General features: G+C 47.4%; 1 protein-coding gene across 2 annotated transcripts in view; it reads right to left on the bottom strand.

Annotated features, from left to right (window-relative positions):
• tmem132e (transmembrane protein 132E) overlaps window positions 1–22287 on the bottom strand; it is a 233615-nt gene that overhangs the window by 59289 nt on the left and 152039 nt on the right. Inside the window, exons 1-2 of one of the 2 annotated variants that reach the window (XM_062988561.1) lie at window positions 6553–6889; window positions 4416–5343 (exon numbers count right to left, since the gene is read on the bottom strand). In XM_062988561.1, the coding sequence (XP_062844631.1) occupies window positions 4416–5343; window positions 6553–6625 (1001 nt within the window). In that variant the 5' untranslated portion in view covers window positions 6626–6889. Of the gene's footprint in view, window positions 1–4415; window positions 5344–6552; window positions 6890–22287 lie in introns of those variants that run through there. The other variant, XM_062988560.1, reaches the window with a different exon arrangement.

Raw genomic sequence — 22287 nt, 5'->3', positions numbered from 1 at the left:
GGAGTTTTTAAACACCTCACTGTCCCTGCTGGACTGAGAATAGTCCACCAACCAAAAATATCCAGCCGTCCTGTGACCACTGATGAAGGTCTAGAAGATGACTGACTCAAACAGCATCAATAGATGAGCGATCGTCTCTGACTTCACATCTACAAGGTGGATCAACTATAGGTAGGAGTGTCTAATAGAGTGGACAGTGAGTGGACATACCAGCACAACACACACTAACACACCACCACCATGTCAGTGTCACCGCAGTGCTGAGAATGATCCACCACCTAAATAATACCTGCTCTGTGGTGGGTTGTGGGGGTCCTGACCATTGAAGAACAGCATGAAAGGGGGCTAACAAAGCATGCAGAGAAACTGATGGACTACAGTCAGTAATTGTAGAACTACAAAGTGCTCCTATATGGTGTCAATACTATGTCCTAGCCGCCCAATCAGTCCGCGATGTGTGGTTTGCCCCTCCTTGGACCACTGTTGGTAGGTCATCATGGTTCAGGTCTTTATGCCGCACATCTGCTGCATTTAACATATAAACTACCATGTGTAACTACCATTACAAGACAGGCATTTTGGGTGGGTGGGTGGGGGGTCCAAATGTTTTGGCTGATCAGTGAATGTAACCTTTCAAAGAAAGGCAACAAAATTTCGAGGAATTTCACTTTTCACCAATATGTCTTGATAAAAATAAAAGGATAAAGTTTGCTTTCCTTTGAATGTCGAAAATGTCAAGCCGCATTTAAACTTTAAGATTAGCGGCTTTCTAAATGTTACCGACGACTTTATTTCTCCGCCTTTATCTCGACTCAAGTGGTCGGAGGAGCAGAGCCCGTCAGACTCCGTCTGAATAATAAACCGGGATGTTAAACGAGGACGAGTGCGAAGCGGCGGTTTTGTTAAATTCCGTCCACAAATGTGTTTGTGCCTAAAGCTTCACTGCTGTCCGGTCCTAGATGGCTTTTCAGTCATGACCGGAGCAGAGGGCCACATTTCAGGTGGACACTACTCACAAAATCAAGCAAATAGAGGCGAATGAAGCGGGTGGGCAAGTAACGATCCGAGAGCCTGTGATCTATGTGGCATTGATCGAGAGGAGTGTGACTGGTGGGGAATGTCTGCATGAGAGAGCTAATTCAGCCAATCAAGGAGGTGTAATCACTGAAAATTGCATGTTTGAGGTCGGTATGCCGATACCACGATCGCAGTAGCTCTGCTGGAAGTCTGTGCTTACCCCATACCTTATACCTACTGTGCTATTAGCAGTGATGTGTTAAGTACCACTTACAGGTACTTTCCCCTGAGTCAAATACATTTGAAATACACAAGCTGTCTAATTCTGCTACCAAGTACCCGTGAGGTCATAGGAACGATCACCAGGGTGCTCGGGTGGTGGAGCAGCCTAAAACAATACCCCAACCCCTGCTGAGCTCTTAAGGTGCTTAAGTTTGAGACAAGATTGGCTGTGTCTGATGGGATGGATGGTCGATCGGGGTTCCTATTGCGACCACAATGGTGACCTCTGCTGACTGGTCAAGGGACCTGGACAGGGAAGGGTTGATATCATGGATAGTAGACGACACGTTCTGGCGACTGTGTAGCAGGGGGCTGTGACTTCCAGACCAAACTGGGAGCCTAGGTTGGCTAATCTGATTGATGGAATAATGGGAACCTGATCATTCAAAGAACAAAGTTATCGAACGCGTATATCACCGCCACCTTGGATACTCAATAAACCAGTCGACGAATTGCAGGCAAAAAAGGAAACGTGCAACCGTGGTGTCTCCAAGGGCTAAGCGACAACTCATTCCACAAAAATCCTGAAATGCTTTAAATGAAAACATCTAAGGGCGCCCAGGTGGCGCAGCGGGGTACACCGCTAGCACACCAGCGCCGAGATTCTGAACTCCTTGGTTTGAAACTCTTTGTTCTGGCGGGCATAACTTATCGGCGACCGTATCTGCAGGTTGGGGGCCGGACTATGTGTGGGTGGTTGTTTCTTCATACGCTGTGTAAGGACCCTGCTTGGCGGAAGAGACGCCTGTGCAGAATACACGTGTCGGAAGAGGCGTGTACAGCGACGTGCTCTCCTCGGATGCAATCTGGTATCTCTCAGCAGCGGAAGACAAACTGAGTCGTTAAATCGGGAGGAAAATGGGGAGAAAATGCATAAAACAGCTATTTCTTAAGCTCTAGGACTCCACCGAACGACAGTGCAAGCCAAATAAAGGAAACGTGCGACAGTGGTCTCCAAGGGCTAAGCGACAACTCATTCAGAAAGTATCATTATACGAACCGCTTTTATATCATTTACGAAGGCCGACTGTACATTTATCAGATCCCCGCCAAGCCACGTGCTAAAACATAAAGCCAGTAGCGTTTCATTATTCCACTTCAAAACTGGAGAGCGAAACGTCCCGGCCGATCGGCGACATCTTACGCGAGCGGGGGAACAAAACGACGGGCTGAATTATCACTTCACAAAAGCTCCAGGTGCCTAACGTGTGAATAAACAATGACGTCTATCCGAAAAGGATATGGCTCGGATGGGGGGGGAAAGAAAAACCGGGGTGCAAAATAATAAACAGACTACTGTTGCCGTGATGGGATTTCCATGGTAACCGAGCGTTTCAGGCGTAGGTGATACGGTGAGGATAAATTCACTAGTGCAAATGAATATGAAGGATAAAAGCAGAAGCGGGAGAGAAAAGGGAATCGGGCGCGTCCTCGTATCTCTTTATGCGCCTCATCAAATGTTCTTTCTCGAGGCTTGTTGGTGAACGTAGACGTACGCTCGCTGTAAATAAAAGGTTTTATTTTGTTAGTTTTACTGTTTAGTTTAGAGCCAGGAATCAAAAATATTCCTATAGATGTTCAATATATGGGCCGGCACGGTGGCTCGGTGGATAGCACTCTCGCCTCACATCAAAAAAGAAGGTCCTGGGTTCGATCCCCAGGCGGGGCGGTCCGGGTCCTTTCTGTGCGGAGTTCCCCCACAGTCCAAAAACATGCAGTCAGGTTAATTGGAGACACTGAATTCACCCAATAGGTGAATGTGTGTGTGTGTATGTGTGTGTGTGTCTGCCCTGCCATGGCCTGGCGCCCCGTCCAGGGTGTTACTATGTGCCTTGCGCCCATTGAAAAGCTGGGATAGGCTCCAGCACCCCCCCCCCCCCACGCCACCCCCCCCCCACACACACACACACACACACGACCCTGATTGGATAAGCGGATAAGAAAATGAATGAATGTTACATATATAACAAGAGCAGAATAGTATGCCAGGATTATACCCCCCCCCCCCCCCAACCCCCTTTCCAAAAAACGGACGAGCGAACTAATGAATCAAACCTACATTTCTGAGGTCGTCATCTTTATTCCGCTACGACCCTAAAAGGTTTGAATAAAGTTGAGATCAGGATTCTGTCCAGTCCACTGGAGATTCGCTTTGTGCACTGGGACACTCGGGACGAGTAAATATGCCAAGATTATACCTCCACCCCGCCCAAAAAGAAGGGGGGAAGACCTAACTGATCAATCGAACCTACGTTTTTGAGGTCATCACCTGACTGGCGATTGATATTCCACTACGACCCTAAAAGGTTTGAATAAAGTTGAGGTCAGGATTCTGTCCAGGCCACTGGAGATTCGTTTTTGTGTACTGGGACAGTCATGCTAAATCAGAAAAGGGCCTTCCCCAAACTGTTGCCACCAATTTTTTTTTTAGAATTGGTGGTTCAGGAATAGCACTGTTGCTCGCCACACGGGATCCAGGTTCAATCCCAAGTAAGTATGCCAGGATTATACCCACCCCTCCCCCACAACGGGCCTTCCCCAAACTGTTGCCCTCAATCAGAGGGTTGCTGGATCAAGCCCATAAGCAAGGCCTCTAATGCTTAGTTATATATAGTTACAGTTGTACGTCGCTTTGAATAAAAAGTGCCAATTCGAACAGGAAAACTTAAAATTAGCACGTTAAGACATCTAACGTTACGCCACTTAGTACCTGGTATGTTATTACTGCATGTTTACACCTCTCTGTGACCTGCAGGACCACATTCTGTTTCCTGTTATGGCCTGTTCCGGACTCCACTGCTGTTTACAAAGCATTCGACATCCAATTTCTTTCCAAGAGCAATAAAGGTCATGATTGGATTGTAAATGAATTCGATTTTCTTTCAAGTATCTGGCAACCCAGCTGTGATTTGTCATGTTGTCAGGGTGTATGATGCCCACTGCCTGTTTATATAGCTATGGCATACAAACCATGTCCGCACATCATACATCAACAGGAGCTGAACTGAGTGTCGTGAGGCTGTTTGTCATGTGTCCTCATACATATGTTCTGTTCTGCTAATGAGCTCCCAGCGGTAAACTAGCTAAGCGTCGAGAAAAAAAGTGACGGCACTTACTTGAGTGTGAACTGTTCCACTGTGGAGTTTGGCACCAAGTACAGGTAGATGTTGAGAGTCTCGCCAGGCTTCAGCGGTTTCTCTGGCAGCCTTAGGAAGAGGTTCTTGTCCAACTCTTTATCCACTACTAGTTGCTCTTGACTAGGCTGGTACAGGCTGATACTCCCGATCCGAAGCAGAGGCTGCTGGGACGAGCTTTCCCCCCTGGATCCTCCTCCTCGCCTGGGGTTGCTCTCCCCGCACTCCCCTTTGCTGTCCGGATCGTGAAGGGTGTAGTAAAGCTCCGCCTGGCGGGTCTCCCCGGTCATCTCCAGGACGTCCGTCGCGGAGGACTTCCTGCGGCCCAGCGGCGCCACGTTGAGGTTGAACCACGTGGACGGGAGGTCCAGCTGGGCCAAGCACTGCGCCAGGTTGCCATGCAGCCTGCAGGACGTCTTGATCTCCCGGACATCCCGGAAGGCGTGCAGCCTCACGCAGGGGAGCTTGTCCTGGACCTTGAAGTCATCCCAGTCCCGACCCGCGATGTAAAAGAGCACCTGGACGAGCGGGTTGCTCGCGAACACCTTGGACTGTACGATGAAAGCACGTACTTTCCAGTTGACCGTCAGCCTACCCGGGATGTCCAGGGGACTCGAGGGCTGCAAGAGATCTTTGGAAAGTGTCTGGTCCTGGGTGAACGGACCCAGAGAAATGTTGACCGAGGGTAATTCCTTAGTCTGAAAGACCACAAAGCTCTCAGATCGGTGAAGAGGGTGTCCGCCCGGGGTGCCCCGTGACGGAGCTCGACTTTCCTCCAGAAAGAAGGCTAGTTGAGCGTTGGAGAGTTTAAAGCTGGCAGGAAGGTACAGGTCTGGAGGGGTGGAAGTGGCGGTAGCAGCAGGAGCATTGAGCAGGACATCGTAGCTGGTAGGGGAAACGTTACCTGCAACTGTAGAGACGAGAGAGAGAGAGAGAGAAAACATCAGACATGTGAGGCATCAGGCTGAGCTGGGATTGCTTAACCCGGCAGCAAAATCAGATGATGAGTGAATATTGACACACGAGCGGAAAAACGAAGGTTATGTTTGGTGTGAATACATATCGGGTTTCACTTTACAGCAAATCAGTACAAGACAGATAAAGGAGGAAAGGTGGAAAAGGGTTCACTCGTTCCATGCTTCCAATATAACTAATTTAACGCCCCATAACCTGAGGGTTCTCTACCTGTAACCAATAGGACACTTGCACCATGTGACACCTACATGTGCGGTTTACACTTCTGTCCCGGTGACCTATTATTACTCTACACTGATCAGCCACAACATTAACACCACCTCCTTGTTTCTATACACACTGTCCATTTTTGTAGTTCTACAATTACTGACTGTAGTCCATCTATTTATCTGCATGCTTTGTTAGCCTCCTTTCATGCTGTTCTTCAATGGTCAGGACCCCCACAGGACCACCACAGAGCAGGTATTATTTGGGTGGTGGATCATTCTCAGCATTGCAGTGACACTGACATGGTGGTGGTGTGTTAGTGTGTGTTGTGCTGGAGTTTTTAAATACCGTGTCCACTCACTGTCCACTCTATTAGACACGCCTATCTAGTTGGTAGCTCATCTATTGCTGCTGTTTGAGTCGGTCATCTTGTAGACCTTCATCAGAGGTCACAGGACGCTGCCCTTGGGGCGCTGTTGGCTGGATGTTTTTGGTTGGTGGACTATTCTCAATCCAGCAGTGACAGTGAGGTGTTTAAAAACTCCAGCAGCAGTGCTGTGTCTGATCCACTTATACCAGCACAACACACACTAACACACCACCACCATGTCAGTGTCACTGCAATGCTGAGAATGATCCACAACCCAAATAATACCTGCTCTGTGGTGGTCCTGTGGGGGTCCTGACCATTGAAGAACAGCATGAAAGGGGGCTAACAAAGCATGTAGAGAAACAGGTGGACTACAGTCAGTAATTGTAGAACTACAAAGTGTTTCTATATGGTAAGTGGAGCTGATAAAATGGACAGTGTGTGTAGAAACAAGGAGGTACATTACCGCATTTTTACAACCTGCTAGACCAGCTCTCGTCCTGGTCCTGGTTAAACAACAAAACGTCCAGAATTGATACCTGACAGTACAAAACAAATACAACATACTTATCAGAAGCAGCAGTGAACAGAGGAGACACGGACTGTCCTCCCGGTCCAGTAGATCGACAAACTGTCCCATATTACTCTGTGCGGTGAGACTCAAACGAAACGCATCCGTGACCCACACAAAGGGAGCTTTTAACTTAAAACATCCAGCCTGAGGTCGGAGGTCAGTCCGTGGCGGTCGGCGTGAAACAGGTATTCCTAAATAAATCAAAGCCGGCGGTATTCCTACATCGGGTCTTTACAAGTCGACTGAGTTCTTCAGTTAAAAAGTAAGGGAGAATCCTGGACGATTCAAACCAAAGGTTGTGAGGCTGTCGTTAACCGCACAACCACATTTCCAAAGTTCAACCACGCTGATCAATGAAAACAAAGTGAGAGCGTCCTGATCGTCCAATCCAAACGGAGTCAACTCCTAATCAGCAAGCATTCCTACACAGCCTCCAAATCCAAGTTGATCAAAGTTGCTCCCTTAGTTATAATCCATCCCTGTCCAATTTCTTTTGAAAAACTATCCCTCTGAGGTGTATAGAATCCCGCCGAGAACTTCTGCGACCGGCCCGCGCTCTGTAGCATGCTGAAAGTGTCTGATCTAAGCCTTTCTGCTCCCGGGTTTGACTCCTCCTAGCAATTCTAGTCACTCCCTTCCTCTCTCTCTTGCTCCCTCCCTGCCTCCCCATTCGGAGACAAAGACCAGACTCCTCCACCCAGTCTCACCACACCTTGCTTCAGATCTATAATCGCCACTTTGGGTCCCTGGGTGCAAAAAAAAAAAAAAAACAACAACACACACACAGAGGCCTCCCGGGGCATCAACACCGAACTGAGCGCAAAGTCTCCTGTCTGCATTTATCTTCTCCCGCTGGACGTGTCGAGGCAGACACTTTGATTTCGTGTGTGTGTTCGAGGGGTGTGTTGGGGGAGGGTTGCATTACTCGAACGCCTTTAGGCACAGAGAGAGAGACACCGAGAGAGAGAGAGACACAGAGAGAGAGAGAATCGGGGGATTAGAGGGAAAGATCACTGACGAATTAGCTCTGTGCTCCTGCCCCGTCCAAAAGAGTTGCTAAAGAATAATGAAATGAAGCAGGGGGAGGGGGTGGCACTCTTCAAACACTTCCTCCAGGCTTCTGGCTTCTTTACAGCTCACGGAGAAAAGAGAGAAATCTGCATATGTAGGACGTTCCTCTCTAAATCAGGAATTTTTAAGAACACGAACGCGGCGCTCGTAGGCTTATTAAAACCTTCCAATCACGCTGGCATCCCGCCAGCCGTCTGGAGGATTTGTAAAAGCGCAATTTCTATTACCCGACCACAAAGAGAGATTGTAACACAGCCTGTCGCTAACGTTTCTTTCGGGGCGAGTTCCTTCCCGCTGTATTATCTCGCTCAAGGTTGCTATCGCATTCAACCGAGGCGCTCTGATTGTAAGCGGCCGGATCGAGTTTCGCCCCGGCTCCGAGGTCCGCGCACCTTTGGCACGGTTGTAGACTGCAGAGCGAGAAATGAATACCTCCTAAAGGGATGAGCTAATGCCTCTGAAAGCCAATCCATTACAAACCCATTAACCACCCAAGAGCGCTTCTCCGGTGCCTCTCCGAAATGCAGGTGGACTGATCTGGAAAAACTTCTTACGCCTGGTTCACACTACACGATTTTTGGGGCGGCACGGTGGCTAAGTGGGTAGCACTGTCGCCTCACAGCAAGAAGGTCCTGGGTTCGATCCCCAGGTGGGGCGGTCCGGGTCCTTTCTGTGTGGAGTTTGCATGTTCTCCCCGTGTCTGCGTGGGTTTCCTCCGGGAGCTCTGGTTTCCTCCCACAGTCCACGTGCAAGTGAGGTGAATTGGAGACACTAAATTGTCCATGACTGTGTTTGATATATATAACCTTACACCCAAACATATAGCTTAACAATTTTCTCAAAGTCAGAGAAAAAAACCCACCACCCACCACCTACCAATCTACACAGATGGATCCAAAACCACAGGCCAGACAACAGCAGCTGTATTTACAAAAAGATACACAGACAAAGAAAAGTTACCCCAACCCAGCTCCATCTACAGAGCAGAAGCCCATGCCATACTTATGGCACTAAAATATGTAGAAAAAGAACAAAAACACAAAATCTTAACCCACGATCATGCCTTAAAGCGCTAGAATCATGCACATCAGATTAATAACATACAAAAGACTAATAATAATAACGCTCCGGCCATGTTAACCCGCAACGCACGCAATGGGTTAATGTTACAGCCAGCTTCCGGCATAGTGATGAAGCGTTGCTCCCTACTTAAAGGCAGATTTCTAGCTTGTCAAATATCTGGATCTGAGTTGCCCGATTGGCAATGAGAACGCAAGATACGGTGTGAGGGGAAACTCAGGGGAGGAGTGTATAAAGGTGGGACAGGGGCAAAATATAGTTTATATCAAAATACATCAGCACACACACAAGTTTTACAGTATTTCTGACCTGATTGTTCTCTACTGCTGTTCGCGTAGCCAAATCCACTCAGATTCATTCATTTTTCCTCCTTGATTTTACGCTGCACATCAGCACACAAACTTCAATCGTTCACTACTTGTAGACGTGTATTTTTGGACGTGGTGTCATTAAACCTCTCGTCACCTCGCGTGTGTTTTCGTGACAGAACGTAGTTTGGAAGACCAGAGAAGCTCGTCTGTGATTCCAGTTGGTGATAGATGGTGTAGTGCGTCACCCCCTATCGCCGATCAGTCGTGTAGTGAAAGCCACACCGACTTGAAACCACACCGACTCCCGATTACAAGAGATCCGGTCATGTAGTGTGAACTGTACGGCGACCTGACGACTTGGAAAGTCGTGTAGTGTGAACTTGGCATTAGCATTAGCATCGCACCGGCTGCTGCGGGGCGGTGAGCTCGCTGGAGACGAGGCATGATGTCCGTCGTTAAGAGCAGTTCGAGTGTGGGGTGCAGATGGGAAACCAAAGCCTTTGGCTCTAAGGGGTCTGACGCTGTGGTGCTGGGTTACAGGATGCACATCTGTCAGATGCAGATCCCTAGAGCTCGCTATAAAAGAGACGGCCTTCTGATACGGGGCGTGTTCGAAAAACCTAGTGCTCTCTACATGGACGCATTTTACGTCACTCTGCGCTAGCTCCCAAGAAGGAGGCTGTTCGAAATCCTACATGCCTTAATATTCTCCCTACTGAGGTATCTTCAAATTTCAACTGTATTTTGACTCAAGAACGAGTGCGCATCGATGCTGCCTTAGCGGCAATCCCAGCATTCATTGCGGCACAACTTTGCTCACAGAAAAAAAACAAAAAAAACCATGGCGGACAGTGCGGGGAACCGAAATTTTAATTTGTATAAACGTGTACAAGTGTATTTATTTAAGAGTTCGGGCTCGGACAATTGGAGGAGGATGTTAGTTGACATGCTAGCACATTGTGCCACCTCATCCCATTGGTTTGAATGGCATGATGCTAACTGTGTTAGCTTAGTAAGCGAAACCCGATGTAATCGCTGTCTACGTAGCGCGTTTGAATAACCTGCCTTATAAGTCGATGACTTATTAGAATCCTCTCTACTGAGGCAGCTGCCCAGGTAGGAAGTAGGCAGCAAGGCAGCTCACTAGGTTTTCGAACACACCCGTGGTGTGGTAATACTGTTTAGCTCCATGAGGGAAGCTTGTCATCTGTGATATCAGGTATGCTACATTTAGCGAGTCGTATTTAGGATCATAGTGAACGGGTGCAAATTTCAGTCGATTGGGCACCACCACTGTGGTGGATCTTGAGCTCTGAGGTTGGAATCTCAGCTGTGCTATGAACCTGACCGAGCGTCCAACAGATGAATGGCTGCCTGAGGGAGGGAGGGAGGTTGACTGGGTTGCTCAATGCTGCTGCAAATGCGACCGCTGGCTGGCTGGTCGAAGCATTTCTGTGATATTTGCTCTTGGTTTTGGAGGTCGGGCCAGTTGTAGCCTAGTGGTTAAGGTAGTGGACTGATAATCAGAGGGTTGCTGGTTCAAGCCCCACCACTGCCAGGTTGCTGCTGTTGGGCCCTTGAGCAAGGCCCTTAACCCTCACTTGCTCAGACTGTATAGTGTAACTGTACTGTAAGTCGCTTTGGATAAAGGCACCTGCTAAATGCCGAAAATGTAAATGTATGAGGGGTACGCAATTTGGCACTCTGAGGGACTTAAACCAAGGAGAAGCAAGTATTTGGGAGGTGGAAGGACACAAGTACTCCAAGGATTCCCATGTAAGGACCTGGGAGTAACACACTCGGTACCTTACAGACTCCTCAAGACCCAACGGAAGGATCCAGAAAGTAACTAACTCACTCTGTCAGCATCCTCTTGCCTCAAGTCCGTTTAAGTTTTGAAATTGCTAAAACGACACCCAGGTCGATTACGGCCTTCCGAATTACCCTGCAAATTGATCAGAGACTGGTGTTAATTAATAAGTTGCTCCTCGAGCACGCGGCGTGAAGAGAAACGAGGCCAGAAGAACAGTTTCATTACGATCCCCGTGCTAAAACGCGCCCGGAGGAAATAATCGTCGGGAGAGCGACGGGATCGAGCGTCGGGTGATGCCACGTGAAAGGTAAATCACGGACCGGCAGTCGGGAAGAAAGCAACATTCGTTCGGATAATTTAATGATACATATAGCTACATTAGCCAGATTGGACCGAGCTCTGATTTTATTATCTCCGTCTCCGAGCCGAGACTAACAATTCTGCACCCGAGCGGAACGGCCCGGCCCGGCTCCCCCGAGCGCCCGGACTCCGAGCGCCTTTTCATCTTTTACAAGACTTGGTGAATTACAGCTCTGGTCTGGAGTTCTAAATTCTAAAGATTTCATGACTCGACAAGAACTCGGGTTCCCTGCCGGGGCTCTGCGGAGAGGATGATGGAAAGAGTGTAACGGAACCTCTTGAACCTTCTGCGGCTTGGCTAGCGAGCGAGTTAGCATGGGCCGGAGCGGGCGAGGGGAACGACGGTTGCAAATGAAGCGATTAGCATGAGAAACAGGCACCGGCTAGGTGAACGTTAGCTTTGTGAAAGGCCTCTGGGCTGGTCAGGAAATGCCATTCTTTAGTAAGTAATGAGGATTAATCAGTGAGGGAGCATAACAACAGACAGGGCTCAACAGTGGCAACATGGCAGAGCTGGGATTCGATCTCTCAACCTTTCGATTGATAGCCCAAAGCTCTACCCACTGGGCTTACCTCACAAGGTCAGTCATTGTACAGCGCCTGGAGCCGAGAGGGTTAAGGGCCTTGCTCAAGGGCCCAACAGTGGCAATGTAGTAAGGAATAAGATTAGAACCCTTAACCTTTTGATTATGGCACACCGGGAGCACAGAGGGTTAAGGGCCTTGCTCAAGGGCCAAACAGTGGCAATGTAGAAGGGCTAAGATTCGAACCCATAACCTTTTGATTGCAAGGTCAGCCATTGTATGGTGCGCCTGGTGCCGAGAGGGTTAAGGGCCTTGCTCAAGGGCCCAACAGTGGCAATATAGTAGGGCTAAGACTCAAACCCTTAACCTTTTGATTGCAAGGTCAGGTTGTATGGCATGCCTGGAGCCGTGAGGGTTAAGGGCCTTGCTCAAGGGCCCAACAGTGGCTGCATGACAGAGCTGGGATTCGAACCCTCAACCTATTGATTGATAGCCCAAAGCTTTACCCACTGGGCTACCACTGTCCCACATTGTACCTATAAAGGTGTCTGAAGTGCACCTAGACTATTTATCTTCATTACAAAACAGCTCAGTAGCTCAGTGGTCAGGGATTTGAGTGTACAATCTGAAGGTTAAGGGTTCGAATCCCAGCTGTCAAACTGCCACTGTTAAGCCCAGCTTCCGATATTAAATACATTATATGGACAAAAGTATTAGGACACTCGGCCACAACAGTTTCAAACAATGGATTTATGTGCTTCAAACTTTACAGCAACAGTTTAGGGAAGGCTCTTTCCTGTTCCAGCATCCAGGAGAAGCCTAGTTTAAAGAAACTCCAATGTCCTGCTGAGAGCCCTGACCTCAGCCCCTACTGAATAACTCTGGAATGAACCAGAACATCGACACTCTTTCTGACAGACATGCGTCAAAGTCTGGTGAGAACCATTTTCAGATGAGGTCACACTGAGGTAACAGCATTCGTTTCCGAAATAGAATCAAAGGCGTCCGAATATTGGCTGAGTAAACAAATCTCTGTGAACGTTCTCCCCGGTTTATGATTCGTACCTAATTTCAAGAGTCACGATGCACACAGAGCCATAGATGAATTTAAATTCGCTCGGGGACGAGAGGGCTATGAAAGGCTCGTCCAAGGACAAAGGATGAAACGCAGCTTTATTCTTCAAAGTACAGCCGAGAGGGCACGGGGGCTCTTCTGAAGCAGGAGGAAACTTTTACTGGTCCTGTCCTAAGACTTTCCGACTGTTCTGTGCTTGTTTCAATACTGATTTAATTATCAGACTGGTTGCTTACTTACGTTAGCTTGGCGGGTGGAAAATGAAGTACTCGGTATGTGGACAGCCGTGGTAATTACTGAGTTCAGGTGTATCGACCACACCCGTCGCTAAGCGGTGTTTAAAATCGCTGACATCAGCTTTACTCCAGTGTCCTGACCCGAGCCCTGACCTTCATCCAATGTCACCTGACCACTCAAATTCTTTATAGACTGAATGGATACAAAGTGGATGCAGATGCAACTGAAGGGGGTGGAGGGTCTGTGAGAGGGGCGAGTCCATATGAATACCGATAATAATTCACAGTGTTGAAGTGAGATGTTCACCAAGCACATATGGCATATGAAAGTGATGTTCTGGTGTCCACATTCTTTCTTGTAGCATCTGTGTATCACATTGTATACGTCATAACCATATGGATTTGGTTTGAGAAGCTGTTTTCAACTCTTCACAACTTTTATCCTCAACACCCCAGGACATACACACACACACACACACACACACACACACACACCTATTAAAATAACAATAGCTTCACCTGTATTAAAGCACAGCCATGTTCCAGATGTTTCTCAGCAGGAATAAAGACTGCTCAATGCTATTATTCACACAGCCGTCCAGTGTTAGATGGATGGACGGTTAAAAAAGAGGTTTTTTTATTGAAAGGGTGTGGCAGCTCAAAAAATGAACTCTCCAAACCAGAAACACCCGGCCTCTCCACTTACCTCTACAGTTATTTAATTCTTAAACTGTGTGTTTGGGTGTGGCTAATTAGTGAGATACAGCAGCTAGATTACTGAAATAAGCAGTGTCAGTGTAGATAGATAGATAGATAGATAGATAGATAGATAGATAGATAGATAGATAGATAGATAGATAGATAGATAGATAGATAGACAGACCAGACAGACAGACAGACAGACATATAGACAGACAGACAGACAGACAGACAGACAGGATAGATAGACAGACTAGATAGATAGATAGATAGATAGATAGATAGATAGATAGATAGATAGATAGACAGACAGACAGACAGACAGACAGACACAGATGGATGGATGGATATGTGAATGGATGGATGGATAAGTAGACGGACGGACGGACAGACAGACAGACAGCCTAATCAAAAGAGTGGCTGCTATTATAGCTGCCAGGATCACATACAGATCATATAAAAATGGGACGTCTGACAAGCTCAAGGTTTATAGGAAAATTCACCCTACATATGGCACAACAGATGAAACCTGTCTGATTCCCACACACACACACACACACACACACACACACCTCTGCCGACCTGCAAAACGGGATTGATTTCACTTTGAAAACTCTTTAACGAGCCCGAAAAACCAAAGCAATATGGATAGACTGAGCCCACTGGGAAATCTAATGACTCTATTGACTGAGAAGGTGTCTGGCTAAGTTGATGAATGGTCACAAATGAAGTGCATCGGTTTCACCTTCATGTGAGGTGGAACGGGTGCGTCTCCAACCCCTTTCCAAACCGGGCATCTTTGTTTTATTTATTTTTTTAATGCGCTATATAAAAATAAACACTCAAGACTTCGAGTGATTTCCAAACGCCTGAGTGAGGAGTGAGTTCCTTAAGGATGATGGTTAATTAGCAAAATCAGGTAATGATCCTCTGAGATCCTCCCCATTAGAAGGATTGATGGATTGCAGATTCCGATCGGTATTGGTGCCATTTGGCTCCTGACCCCATTATAAAAGTTTATTTTTCTTCTCACAATCCAGTCATTTCCAAATCCCTATTATAAGTGCTGCTTGCACCGCCCCACACTGGCCTGGGAGAGTCGCAGACTAACACCCGCACAAGCTATCAGACAAGCAAAGCATGGTCAGGCTGGTAGCACCAATCAAATAGGTTAGCGTGTTGGACCCTAAACTATTATAGACCTTAGCAGACCTATAGACCCCCCACAGAAGTCTGAATCTCCTCATGTGGGGTCCCAATCCCAAGGTTGAGAGCTGCTAGAGCACTGCAACACTTCCCAAAACACAAATATGACACATTGTTTGAACTGGACTCAACCCTGACCAGGATAAAGCAACTGAGGAAAATGATGATGATGATGGTCTTTTACCATCTACTGTACATGATATTGTGAACAGATTCAAAAAATCCAGTGAAATCTCAGTCCTTGTAGAGCAAACCAAGAAACCAGTGTTGAATACAGTAGGTGTGATTGCAAATAAGGGTCTTTTACCATCTACTGTACATGATATTGTGAACAGATTGAAGAAATCCTTAGTTAAGAAAGTGTAATTCATGGGGAATTTAATGTACCACAGGGGTAAACATGCCTCTGTCCCAACTTTTTAAGGTGTTTTGCAGGCGTCAAGTTTTAAACTTGTTTATATTTACAAAATACAATAGTTTACAAGATACAATAGTCTTCAAGATCTTTCAAGCTCCATTTCTCTCCAACCTGCCCTTGTAGCCGTTGTTTCCCGGTGGCACGACTCTTCTACAGGTCTGTGATCAGGTAGACCAGAAATTGAGCTTAGATCCAGACCGATTCAGTCACGGTGCAAGTCATTTACACAATTACGGTCAAATCTGAATCAGTTGAACTGCTGTTAAATAGGCGTGACTGTGAATAATGGTCTTTTACCATCTACTGTACATGATATTGTGAAAGGATTCAAGAAATCCAGAGAAATCTCAGTTTGTGTTGAGCAAGACTGTAAATCTCGGTTGAATATGAGCAACCTTTGAGCCCTCAGATGGCCCTGGATGAGAAACCATCATGCTGGACTGAAAGAAATTCCAGATTGAGCTAAATTGAGTCTACAAGATCTTTCTCTACGAGCTCCAGTTCTCTCCAACCTGCCCTTGTAGCCATTGTTTCCCGGTGGCACCGTCTCCTCTACAGGTCTTTGATCAGGTGGACCGAGCTTAGATCCAGACCGATTCAGTCACGGTGCGAGTGATTTACACAATTACGCTCAAATCTGAATCAGTTCGAGGGCAAACAGAAGAGCTTTATCAGCATCTTGCCTTGGAGGACTTCCCATTCAACGGCGTGTATATTAATTCTCCTCGGCTTTCTCCACGCCCGCTAATGACTTTCAAACTTTAGGTTTTTTTTTTCCTCACACGGGCGACTCCCGAGTGTCCTGAGAGCTCCCACGGTCATTCGATACGAACTTGGACTCGAGCTGGAAAGAGAGCAAAGACTCTGAGAAAACAAGCCTTTTGTCTTTCACTATTTGGGTCTCGCACATCATTTTCTTCCTTCGGTTTCCATGACGATGGTGCCCCAAAACTCCAGGCCAAGTCGCCATAACAACAGAGTCTAAAGAAGTACCCAGACTGTCCTTGCCAGCGAATGAGTGGGGCTCGAGGAGAACATTCTTCCTCTCGGCTCCTTCAATAAGTCCGCGAGATTCTATCAGCCGGGCCATCGATTCCAACAGATTAGGCTGATTAAGGCCCACCTTGGCCGCACAAGAGCGCTATTCATTACAGTCAGCATTCGAAAAAGGGGTTTTTTTTGCCCCCGATTGTTTTCGGCGGGGAGATGCCGGGCCTCGGTGATGGCCGGAATAACTAGATTAAGCTGCCGTGGTGCTTTGAAAGGCTGCTTGTGGGCATTGTTTGGCGTCAGAAAAACCTTTAAGCCTTGAACATTGCTGGTGGGTTTGGATCTCATGATCTTATGATCTCAGCCTCGGGCTGGCGCTTGTTTGGTGGTCTGGATGGGTACCCCTCCCTTTAGAGAAGATAGAGAATATTAAGATAGAAGATAGTTGCCCACTCTTCTGAAAAGGCTGATCACAAAATTGTCTAGCGTGGCTGCTCTTTTGACTGAATTGGCACAAATTCCCACAGTCATGTCGTCAAGTTAGCCCCGATCCCATCCGAAGAGGGTATATTTCCAAAGTATCAATCCATCGACCACTTCTTATTCGCCCACACTTTGGTGGATTCGCATACGAGTCCAGTCTTGCACATGGAGAGTCATGCACTGATCTCCGCATTCCTCCACTACTGTACTGTAGGGCAGTTGTAGCCTAATGGCTAAGGTACAGGACTAGTAACCAAAAGGTTGCTGGTTCAAGCCCCACCACCACCAGGTTGCCACTGTTGGGCCCTTGTCTGCTAAATGCCAAAATGTAAATGTACAGGCAACTGGGCCTACTAACCAGGGTCCTTACACAGCGTCGAAGACCCCGCCCTCTTTTCTTTAGTCCGACAGAATGGGCACAAATTCCCACAGTCATGTGGTCAAGTTAGCCCCGATCCCATCCGAAGAGGGTATATTTCCGACTTATGCGAATCAATCCATTGACCACTTCTTATTCACCCACACTTTGATGGATTTGCATGAGGCCAGTCTTGCGCATGGAGAGTCACGCCCTGATCTCCACATTCCTCCGCTACGGTACTGTAGGGCAGTTGTAGCCTAATGGCTAAGGTACTGGACTAGTAACCAAAAGGTTGCTGGTTCAAGCCCCACCACCACCAGGTTGCCACTGTTGGGCCCTTGTCTGCTAAATGCCAAAATGTAAATGTACAGGCAACTGGTGCTACTACCCAGAGTGTTTACACAGTGTCAAAGACCCCGCCCTCTTTTTTTAATCCCACCTAGCAGACTAGTGGCCAATTGAGGGCGCCCACCCAACTGGTAGCAATTTCGACATATAAGCTCGAATCACAGCGCTGGTGTGCTAGTGGAATATCCTCCTGTGCCACCTGGGTGCCAAGTTATGCACGTTTTGAGGTCCTACGGTGCATCCTGGTGCCATTTATTCCAAGAATTAACGATACACTTGGAGAAAACCGGGTACTTTGGAATAGTTGTCCTCCTTCCATTGGTCTGATGTCCAGTTTCTATACATTCATGACCATTGGGTGGTCCTAATGTTTTGGCTCATGAGTGTCCCAGATTTCATAAAGATCCAACCCGCGTGATCGACTAGCCGGCTTGGTAAATGAGTTGGGACGGCATGGCTGATGTATCTTATTTAGCCGTGTGTGGTCGGAGGACCCGCTAACTCTGTTTACACCACAAGCGACCGCGTCTGCTCAGCATATTCATGAGATTCTAATGAGGGCTAGCGAAACATAAACTCCGCCGGTATGAACGTAATGGAATCAGCGCGGCGGTCTGTGAGGTCGTTCACTCATAACTGCCTGTTTGTGTTTTTATTCTGAGGACTGAACAGCTCTGCTGGTTATTTACTGTAAACAGAACATGATGATTTTACACCGATCAGCCATAACATTAAAACCACCTCCTTGTTTCTACACTCACTGTCCAGAAACACTTTGTAGTTCTACAATTACTGACTGTAGTCCATCTGTTTCTCTGCATGCTTTGTTACCCCCTTTCATGCTGTTCTTCAATGGTCAGGACCCCAAGAGGACCACCACAGAGCAGGTATTATTTAGGTGGTGGATGATTCTCAGCACTGCAGTGACGCTGACATGGTGGTGGTGTGTTAGTGTGTGTTGTGCTGGTATGAGTGGATCGGACACAGCAATGCTGCTGGAGTTTTTAAACACCGTGTCCACTCACTGTCCACTCTATTAGACACTCCTACCTAGTTGGTCCACCTTGTAGATGTAAAGTCAGAGACGATCGCTCATCTATTGCTCCTGTTTGAGTTGGTCATCTTCTAGACCTTCAGACCATCAGTGGTCACAGGACGCTACACACAGGACGCTGTTGTCTGGATGTTTTTGGTTGGTGGACTATTCTCAGTCCAGCAGTGACAGTGAGGTGACAGTGAAACTCCAGCAGTGCTGCTGTGTTTTATCCACTCATACCAGCACAACACACACTAACACACCACCACCATGTCAGTGTCAGCTGAGAATCATCCACAACCCAAATAATACCTGCTCTGTGGTGGTCCTGTGGGGGTCCTGACCATTGAAGAACAGCATGAAAGGGGGCTAACTAAGCATGCAGAGAAACAGATGGACTACAGTCAGTAACTGTAGTAGTAATTGTGCGTCACACATTCACACACCCATTCACCTATAGGGCAATTCAGTGTCTCCAGTTACCCTGACTGCACGTCTTTGGACTGCGGGAGGAAACCGGAGCTCCCGGAGGAAACCCACACAGACACGGGGAGAACATGCAAACTCTGCACAGAAAGGACCCGGACCACCCCGCCTGGGAATCGAACCCAGGACCTTCTTGCTGTAAGCCATCGTGCTACCCACAGGACCGCCGCTCTATTATTAATCCACAGACGTAGCTTGCAGCAGGTCACATTAGCAGCGTTAGTTCTACCTCATTAACCGTCCAGACGAACAGCCCGGTCAGCGCTAACGTCTGATCTGATCTTTACCGATTCACAGTGACAGTGAAGCCTCAAGCCTCGAGGGACCTGACGGGACGCGGGTTATATCATCACGACGGATCGTTTTCTGTTGCAAGTGTTTCTACTTGTGTAAAACTTTTAACTTTAAAGTCCACTGATTGGAGAAACAGTCTCGGTCTTCTTCAGAAAACCGTCGGCGAAGGCTATTAAATATTCACCAAACTCTTAGGAGGCGAGCGTATGTTTTATTGATTGGACCAAAAGAACAACAGAGGGTTTCGACTCTAAGGGCCCGTTTGAGCCGGGAGAACTTTCTTCTGCTCGATAGGACGCGAGGCGCTCCGAGCTGCCTCTGCGGAGCCGTTCGACCCGCTCGGGTGCGGCGGAGATTCGGGTTAACGTCTCGCTGCGGGCTAATGCACCAGATAATGGACTTCCACTTAGCTGAGCGCCGAAGTTAGTCCGCGATTACAATGGATCATCGGGGGAGACGTTAAACCCTGCCTGACGGAGACGGATCTGAACGTCAGACTCTGGAGACTCAGGAATACACGGAATATGGATGTTTTAGATCTTACTAGGGCAGGCGGTTTTTAGTTAAGTGGTGGTTTCATGCTACACTGGGCTTTCACTCCCTGTTGGGCCACAACAGAGAGAGGTAAGTACCAGTGGTTTACGACCAGTAGCCTAGCCTGCTCTGTTCGATGTGTTAACGACAGCGCTGCTGTGTCTGATCCAGTCATACCAGCACAACACACACTAACACACCACCACCATGTCAGTGTCACTACAGTGCTGAGAATGATCCACCACCTAAATAATACCTGATCTGTGGTGGTCCTGTGGGGGTCCTGACCATTGAAGAACAGGGTGAAAGGGGGCTAACAAAGCATGCAGAGAAACAGATGGACTACAGTCAGTAAGTGCTCCTATATGGTAAGTGGAGCTGATAAAATGGACAGTGAGTGTAGAAACAAGGAGGTGGTTTTAATGTTATGGCTGATCAGTGTAACTTGAGCTCGATGCCAGGTTGACGGGTACATGTTAAGCACCAGGTCTCATCTGAACCCGCTCCACTTCGGCCGCACTGCGTTCTGACGTCTCTGTGAAGACCTTAACTTTCCCTCCTCTCAATATGGGCCTTCAACAATGGATGGTACGCTTGGCGTTATTACACCGAAGCTCCTTTGATGAGGTCCTGACGTGCAAGAAGGGCGCTTTAATTATTCATGCCGAAGGGCATCAAACGAGCCTAAGAAGAGTTTTTCTTTCTGACGTTCTGACGCGGCCTGCCTGCTCGGAACAGTGTTTGAAGAGCCTTATGAACGTATGCACAAAGGGACTATAAAACCGTTCGGCTGCACTTTACAGGATACGACTGTGGCGCAGATCGTTACTGCGATTCGTTTTATTTAGCGCCGTAATTGGGATTAAAAGCCGTGCGTTCGGCGGAGCTTCCTGCGACTTCTTTTTGATACGCTCGCGATGCTTTTGATACAGATTACAGAAGGTAATGCATTCGTTTTCGGCTAAATGAACGGAGCTCGTACGGAGAAGAGCGAAACATCAAAGACGTCAAATTTATTATTCATCTGGGGATTAACCTGAGTGTAAAACCTGAGACGCGTTCAGACGTTTATACACTGATCAGCCATAACATTAAAACCACCTCCTTGTTTCTACACACAGTTCTACAATTACTGACTGTAGTCCATCTGTTTCTCAATAGTCAGGACCCCCACAGGACCACCACAGAGCAGGTATTATTTAGGTGGTGGATCATTCTCAGCACTGCAGTGACACTGACATGGTGGTGGTGTGTTAGTGTGTGTTGTGCTGGTATGAGTGGATCAGACACAGCAGCGCTGCTGGAGTTTTTAAACACAGTGTCCACTCACTTTCCACTCTGTTAGACACTCCTACCTAGTTGGTCCACCTTGTAGATGTAAAGTCAGAGACGAGCGCTCATCTATTGCTGCTGTTTGAGTCGGTCATCTTCTAGACCTTCATCAGTGGTCACAGGACGCTGCCCACGGGGCGCTGTTGGCTGGATGTTTTTGGTTGGTGGACTATTCTCAGCCCAGCAGTGACCTGCTCTGTGGGGGTCCTGACCATTAAAGAACAGCGTGAAAGGAGGCTAAGAAAGCATGCAGAGAAACAGATGGACTACAGTCAGTAATTGTAGACCTACAAATTGCTCCTATATTGTAAGTGGAGCTGATAAAATGGACAGTGTAGAAACAAGGAGGTGGTTATAATGTTATGGCTGATAGATGTAGAGATGGGGGGGGGGGGCAATAATATTTTAAATAGTGGAAACATTTTAGATGGCTGATTTTAAATAAAATACGGAATTAGCATCCAAAAGCTAAATCACTTCATTTACGACGACAACAAAACAAAATCTGTTGATATTTTGAGATTTGACCACCAATTTTTAAAGCAACTTCACCAAATAAAAGCTACAATTACCTGCCAGTCACATGCTAATCAGATGCTTATCATTATTAAACAAAAATACACACAATGGCTCTTTCTACCTCTGACTCGACCAAGCTAATTAACCGGCCTGTTAGCTGTGTGCTAACGACAGCTCCATTAAAACAAGCTTATACAATATTTTGATGGAGTATTTTGGCCTCAATTAAATAAATCTGTTAGGAAAATAATGATGCGCATGATTGTTTGTACCCACAACCTCCGAGAGCAGCAATTAGCGTTCTGGCTCTAACCCTCACCCCCCCCCCCCCCCCCCCCCCCCCCCCCCCCTTTTCCCAGTCACTCAGTCCAGGCTTTGTTTAGCATTAGAATTAGCATTGTTCTGGTAGAAGTTGTGAATGGAAATCTCACTGTGCGGCCGCTGACATGAAGCTCGTCTGAAATCCACAAACAAGAGGTCGGTTTAAGATGATGCAAAACTCACGAGGTTACAAACAGAGGTGGTGAAGGTGAAGTAAACACTAAATATTTA

Source organism: Trichomycterus rosablanca, chromosome 26, assembly GCF_030014385.1.
Source record: "Trichomycterus rosablanca isolate fTriRos1 chromosome 26, fTriRos1.hap1, whole genome shotgun sequence".
Lineage (NCBI taxonomy): Eukaryota > Metazoa > Chordata > Actinopteri > Siluriformes > Trichomycteridae > Trichomycterus > Trichomycterus rosablanca.
The sequence above is the reverse complement of the archived record's forward strand: the minus strand, read 5'-3'. Positions and strand labels throughout refer to the sequence as shown.